Source organism: Gavia stellata, chromosome 15, assembly GCF_030936135.1.
Source record: "Gavia stellata isolate bGavSte3 chromosome 15, bGavSte3.hap2, whole genome shotgun sequence".
Taxonomy (NCBI): Eukaryota; Metazoa; Chordata; class Aves; order Gaviiformes; family Gaviidae; genus Gavia; species Gavia stellata.
In genome coordinates this window covers 9,863,846-9,871,000 of record NC_082608.1, presented here as the reverse complement: position 1 = coordinate 9,871,000, position 7,155 = coordinate 9,863,846, and the positions used below count along the sequence as shown (strand labels likewise).

Sequence of the window (7,155 nt, the reverse complement as noted above, 5' to 3'; positions counted from 1 at the left end):
GGCCCATCGATCCAGCCTGTCCAGATCCCTCTGCAGAGCCTTCCTACCCTCAAGCATATCAACACACCCATCCCATTGTGTCATCTTACTTACCAAGTGCAAACTTACTGAGGGAGTACTCAATCCCCTCATCCAGATCTTTGGTAAAGATATTAAACAAGACCACCCCCAGTACTGAGCCCTGGGGAACACCACTTGTGACCAGCCACCAGCTGGATTTAACTCCATTCACTACAATTCTTTGGGCCTGGCCATCCAGCCAGTTTTTTTTACCCAGCAAAGAATGCACCCATCCAAGCCATGAACAGTCAGTTTCTCCAGGAGAATGCTGTGGGAAACTGTGTCAAAGGCTTTATTAAAGTCTAGGTAGACTATATCCACAGCCTGTCCCTCATCCACTAAGATGTTGATGTTGGCCCAGGAACAATGATTATAAAAGTGCAGTTGTCATCACCTGCAGTCTCATAAGCATAATAGGCAGATAAAGCCCAATTTATACAGAAGGCAACAATAACATTTATCACAGAGTTACAAGATACAATTTTCATTGTGCAAATCTGTGATTATAAATCACAGAATTGTTTAGGTTGGAAAAGACCTGTAAGATCATCAAGTCCAACTGTAAACCTAACAATGCCAAGTTCACCATTAAACCATGTCCTGCAGTGCCATGCCTACACATTTTTTTAACACCTCTGGGGATGGTAACTCAACCACGTCCCTGGGCAGCCTGTTCCAGTGTCCTTGACCACTCTCTCAGTAAAGAAATTTTTCCTAATATCCAGCCTAAACCTCCCCTGGCGCAACTTGAGGCCATTTCCTCTTGTCCTGTCACTTGGGAGAAGAGACCAACACCCACCATACCACAACCCTCTTTCAGGTAGTTGTAGAGAGCGATAAGGTCTCCCCTCAGCCTCCTGTTCTCCAGACTGAACAACCCCAGCTCCCTCAGCCGCTCCTCACAAGACTTGTGCTCCAGACCCCTCACCAGCTTCATTGCCCTTCTCTGGACACACTCCAGCTCCTCAATGTCCTTCTTGTAGTGAGGGGCCCAAAACTGAACACAGGATTTGAGGTGCAACCTCACCAGTGCCGAGTACAGGGGGACAATCACCTCCCTACTCCTGCTGGCCACACTATTTGTGATACAGAATTGAAACAGAAGTCAGTTAATCAACACTAAATCATGTAAGTTTAATAAAAGCCACAATGTTACATGCAAATAACAAAACAGATGCAACAGACTCCAACAGTCTGAAAGACTGCTTTAAAGACAACTGATACTAGTCATTCTTCAGTAAGAAGAAATACTTTACATAGCTATTCCATTTTCAATCTGCCCAAAAACCTGGTCTTTAAACTGCAGGAAAACAGCAGACATTTCTATTAATACTTCTGATTTTCCATGAAATCATAGGTCAATAGTTCCTTTCAACTTGAACTTTTTTGCAGATCGCTCACTTGCTCTAAGCTGGAACTTGCTTCCATAGATGTAGGAAATGAATCCATCAATTTCCAAGCTAAATACATTGTTAAGTTTGGGAACAACTGAAAATGCAAAAGGAAAGCAATTAACAGAAGTGGACTAATGTAAATCCCTATTATAAAAATACACTGACATACTAGGGGATATTACTGACACGTAGATTTCAGGTTTGCCACACTGAGTTTTTAACGCTTTAGCAAGAGTAGAAAAATAACCAAAACTTCTAAATTTTAAACTTGAATTACTAAAGTTAGTCCTCTTTCAGGAGATGCAGTAAGCGTTGCAGAGAACATCTAACATGAATGAGACGGATGACCCATATGCATAATCATGCTGGGTTCATTGGAAATGCTTTTCTTGTTAGTTGCTCATTTTTAATGAGATACTTTTTTGGTAAGATATTGGGCTGTTACATGGTCAGTAAAGACATTGACTTCTGCCACTCTATGCAAAGAACTGAAAGCACTGATATAAAACAATGTACTCAGAGGTGTAAGATGAATAGTGTGTTTAAGGAATTTCTGATTATTCAGATTTTGAAAAGCACTGCAAACAATGTCTTATGTACCTTTTAATTTGTCCTCTTTAGTGATAATTTTGAAGACATGTTTAAATTCCTGTAGAATGATTCCTGTTATCCCAACATAGGAGGGGCACTTTGATTTTGTGACTGAAAGAACAGAAGTATCTATGTATTAGAAAACTTCAGATGCAGGCAGTTTATTTGCTCTTCTACAGTTGCCTCATGATTTTAAAAACTGGTTTGCAATATTCTGAAATAATGCAGTTACAGAAATCACTGTTAGAACCTGCAGTAATCTTTACAACTAGAAACATGACTTTCAAAAGCAATTGAAAAGTAATTAGCATTGATAAGTAGAGAAAGAATCCCTCAACATATGACCTCAGCTATGTGATTTTAGAGTTAATGATACTGAAAGGAATTTTAAAATAAGCACCTGAAATGTAAGAGTGTCTACTGAACTTCAGATAACTTTGTAAAAGAAAACAAATAGAATACCTGTAACAATAGCTCCATGGAGATCAGCTTTTAGCAGTTTGCCCTGAACCATATGTGGTTGCCTTGAAGAAGAGGGTGGGATCAGAGGAGAGGGAAAGAAAATTACATGGAAAGTTAAGTTTACAAGATGTGACCATAACCATGGAAATCAGGGCCAAAGCTTACAGAAATAGTACATATCCTTATCAAGTAGCTATGATGTTTCAAGCAGTAACTCAGTAAACCTAGAAATATCTACTAAATCAACCATACTAATTTTAAAATATCTCAACTTACGTATCTGGTTTAAGTCCATGACACAGGTCTCTGACATACTGTTTCCAGAGTTCATGTAGTGGTAGAAAGATTGCATATCTGCAGTAAAAAAACAGGAAGTATTATACAAGAACTTAATTATAAAAAACCCTATTGGTTGATTAATGAAGTAATCCATATTTACAACCGAGTTAAGACTAACATTTGTAAGTTATGAGAGCAGATTACAAAACTTAACCTGTGAGGTAACCCACTCCAAACAACAGGTTTGCTTTTATAAAAAAGTACAAACTAAGTGTGCTCCTCTCTATCAACCCAAAACGTTGATGTGTTTTAGAGGACTGGGCTATGTCTAAGACTGAAGAGATTTCTACTCCTGTACTTGCCCACTTACTTCATGTTAGCAACAGCAGGGGCTTTGTTCAACATGCATTAGTTCGAGGAGCCTGATGCAGAATTCTGACTCTCCAGTCACAGGCAGTCTAACTTTAAAAAGTGAAATCAGAGGTGATTGTATTTGGGTTTAATTTCTTGTTGTATTTAGCTATACAAAAGGAAAGAGCACCAGTAATAAACAGAAATGTATTTTCCAACTATACAGACAAGAAAACTGTTTTCTCATGGTGAAATGCCACAGAGTCTCAGACTGACTTTACATACTAAAGGACACATGTAGGTGCTGCTGCTTTCACATACTTTTGATGTACTTCCCACTTTTACTACACAAGGAAAATATTTAAGATCTTACCTTTGCTGTTCGGGTTCAATTTCAAAGAGACGCATTTCTCGCCTTTGCTTGGCAGTAAAACCTTTTGTTTTCTTTCTTTTTTGCTTTGTCTTTTTTTTGGAGTAATGCTCAAGAACTACAGCTTTCCGAGTTAGTATATCCTGGATAGCTTCATCTTTCTTTTTCGGCATACTGTGCTTCAGGAAGGCATTTACAAACGCTTTGGCCTCTTCTGATCCTTGAGGCTAAAGATATTTTAAAAGATACTTTAAAATACTAGATTTCAATTAAATTAAGAACTTGCTGCTGACTAGTAGTTTTATGGAGCTGACAAAACCACACAGGGATTACACAACACTAATAGTGACTGGGAGATGTCCACCTGCCGAACCCCGCTGCGTCAATGCCGAGTACAAGCGTACCACAGCTGCGGTCCTCGCACGTCCGAGCGGCGACAGCCGCCCTCAGGGAGGAAACATTGGCTGACACGGCGCATTCAAACGCCGAAGCCAAACGCAGCGTACTGGGGAAACCAGCGCCGGCGCCGCCGCCCGCGGGAACAAACCCACCCCCCTTCCTGTGGTTCTAACAGGGTTTTGTAGGACTGTGCGAGAAGAGAGCTGAAATCGCCGCGTAACTCCCCACAACGACGCTGCCGGGGCGGGAGGCGCTGCTCCCGGGCACCCCCCCGGCTGTCCCGTCGGCTCCTCGGGCGGCCGGCGGTACCTGGAGGCGCAGCTCCCCCGTCTCCTCCGGCGACAGGCGGCGGTACAGCTCCCCTGCAAGGCAGAGCGGGGCAGGGCGTCAGGCGGGGCCGCCGCGGCGCGGCGCGGGCCCCCCTCGCCCGCCAGCACTCACCCTCCATCGCGGCGGCCGCCGACGCTTCCGGCGCCGGTGGCTGACGACAGCGGAGGCGACGTGCGCCTGCGCAGAGAGCCGGCTCCCAGGGCTGGCCGCAAGGCGGCGCCTGTGCCTGGCCGCCTTTTAACCCCCCGGGGGGCGGAGTCAGTGACCGTTGTGCCTTATTAGTCAAATTATCTTAATGGGGAAGGAGCTCCAGGCGATAAACAACAAACAGTTCTTTTTCTATCATTATTATGTGCTAAAAATATCTCACAGACGTTCCCGGAGCGTCTAAAGCCCGCAGGGCCTCTCAGAGGTGCCAAGGCTGGATGCAGGCCTGTGAGGATGCGCCAGGATGGCCTGTCCGGCCCTGGGGAGCCGGAGCTCAGGCCCCGGGCGCTGTTTGAACCCGGGCCGAGTCCAAACTTAAAGAAACCCACTCAGAGCTAGCCTTGGCACAAGCCACATATCCAACACACCGGTCCTGGCTCCCCTGGTGAGCTGCGTGGGTCCGTAGGCAGCTGTCGGCAGTGTGGGGGCCCTGGGTAAGGGGGAGCCCAGCCTTCTCCCTCCGGCCTTGCCAGACCTCTGCGCAACAAAGTCATAAGGGACAAAGGGAAAGGGGTGTCAAAACCTTTTCAGCAAACGCAAGCCAAAAAAAGAGGGGACAATTGTTAGATTCTGCTTGCTAAAAAGCTTTTATGGAGAGTTTATACTACTCAGCATATCAAAAGACATACCATCTCCCCTACTGCTGACTAGGGTAGTAAATCCCAACCTTAACCTCACATTTGAGAGGCTGCAGTGCTAGAGGTAACCAAGACCCCTGTGTGTGCTGGGAAGAGGAGCCTCCCTGCATATACCAGCATTTCTGGGTTATTGCCTAACATGGCTGGCACTGGGGTCTGCACACTCAGGGGTCCCAAGAAGCTCGGTGTCCCTCATAAATCACAAACCATGCTTGACTCTGGTTTAGAGGGAAGCCATTGCTAAGATCAAAATGCAAAGAATAGGATGTAAACCAGGGAAGTGACATCGCTTATCGCAACCACGAGGTTCTACAAAGGGGGAAGCTGTGGCCAGGGTAGATTGTTAGATTAGCCATTTAGTTTAAATCAGATAGGGACCATTTAATACCTTTAACTTCTGTTAGGTGTCTGGACAGTCACATTACTGTTATTATGCAAGTCACAGGTTTATTTCAGCAGAGAACAGGATGCAAAATTAACACTATTTCTAGCCAAAGAAACAATTTTATAAAATGAAATCTGGCTATTATTTATCTCTTTTATACTAACAAATTCTCTGACTTGGGAGAGTAAGTTGAGCATCAGATATTTCAGTTACTATCATGGGGAAATTTCTTTTTTAAAAAAATCTTGTCATCATACCTTCTGTAACACAGGCCACCTCATTTTCTCTAGTCATCCACCACTTCAGTATGATCACATACCCTTGGAGTAGACAAGTCTGTTGGTCGAGTATTGGTTTGTTAGTGTCCTTCCCATAGTAACAGCATTGCTGGACACTCGTGATGGGCAGCCTGGACATGTCAACCCTCACTTCTTCTCCCTCATCCTGCAGTTGCTCCCACCAGGGATGCTGGGGCATTCAATTCCACCTTTCTGTCCTGCAGCCCCCTCACCTTCCACCTTTTGTTGCCTCATTTGTTCTGCAGATCTCCCCTGCCCATGATTTACAAATGAGATGCTGGAGCCAGCCGCTGCCCGAGCTCCCCAGGCCATGGGCAGGCACAGGCCCTCTCTGCCCCCCACCGAAGTTCTTCCCATCCCACCTCTCTGGGTAGGAGAGAGAGTTTCTTCCCTAATCCCAGCCTGTCCTTCAAGGCCTCTCCAGCCGTTGCAGGTACCCAGCTTTTGCACACTCCTATTCAGCTGTTCCCAGTAGCTAACAGTGTGTCAAATGCTACCGTACTGTGCCTGTACTTGCACACCCACCAGCATGAGAGCTTTGTTTAAAATCTGTCACCATGTTTCTAGCAAGCAAGGTCAAAAAATCAGGAAGATGCTGCTCGCTGTGGGGTTTACCTCCTCTGATATGTTGCTGCCTCTCTTCTAGGACAGGACAAAGTCCTGCTCGCTGTACAGCATCGAGGTACTTTGAAACCAGAGCAGCCAATTCCTTTTCCTTGCCAGCCTAGTCCCAAGTCATGCTGCCCTCTGCTCAGACCTGATGGTTCTCCAAAAACAGAAGAGGTTTATATTCTTGTCACGGGGGGATATTGGCTTAGATAATTAAGCACTGCTTGGTAAAGGATACTTAGGGAGCAAGTTACTGAGAGAGGGTATAGGAAACACGGTGATTTTTTGAGTAGTGCTGTGGAGCACAAAGGCACTAAAGTGATCCTTAACAGGGAGTGAAATTGTAGAGATTTCTGTATGTGTGTAAAGAAAAAAGGGCCAGTCTCTGCAGAGTATTAGGTGTGAGCACCGATTAGTTTGTATCACAGACCTCCTGGCAGTTAAGTACATTGCCACAGCAAGCAGATCTCTTGGTTTTACAAAGCATGGACTCCTTGAGTTGTCATTGCTACTAAGAAAAGATCAGTTTTCATGAATGGAGTACCAGGATAAGCACTATGGGTCTTTAGGGCCATATGAGTGCTCCTTCACTGGATTTATGCTGCAATTCCTAGGGCACTTCAGGGATTAATAGTCAAATCAGTGTTGGCGGTGCTGGTGTTGTAAATCCAATGATCCAGGCTAAACTGGTGCCTGGGGAAGCCAGTCTCTTCCAACAGCTCTACATCTTCATTTCCCAGTTTATCTTCAGATATAATGTCTGAGGGAGCGAGATCAGCGC

The 7,155-nt window shown here is 45.0% G+C and overlaps 1 protein-coding gene across 1 annotated transcript; it reads right to left on the bottom strand.

Moving 5' to 3' along the window:
- Positions 1-1,173: 1,173 nt before the first annotated feature.
- On the bottom strand, positions 1,174-4,357 carry POP4 (POP4 homolog, ribonuclease P/MRP subunit). Its single transcript, XM_059824996.1, has 7 exons — positions 4,348-4,357; positions 4,216-4,268; positions 3,511-3,734; positions 2,784-2,861; positions 2,508-2,569; positions 2,055-2,156; positions 1,174-1,548 (listed from the first exon to the last, which is right to left on the bottom strand). The coding sequence occupies exons 1-7, from the start codon at positions 4,352-4,354 to the stop codon at positions 1,412-1,414; spliced, it is 663 nt and encodes a 220-aa protein (XP_059680979.1). The 5' UTR covers positions 4,355-4,357; the 3' UTR covers positions 1,174-1,411.
- Positions 4,358-7,155: the final 2,798 nt, after the last annotated feature.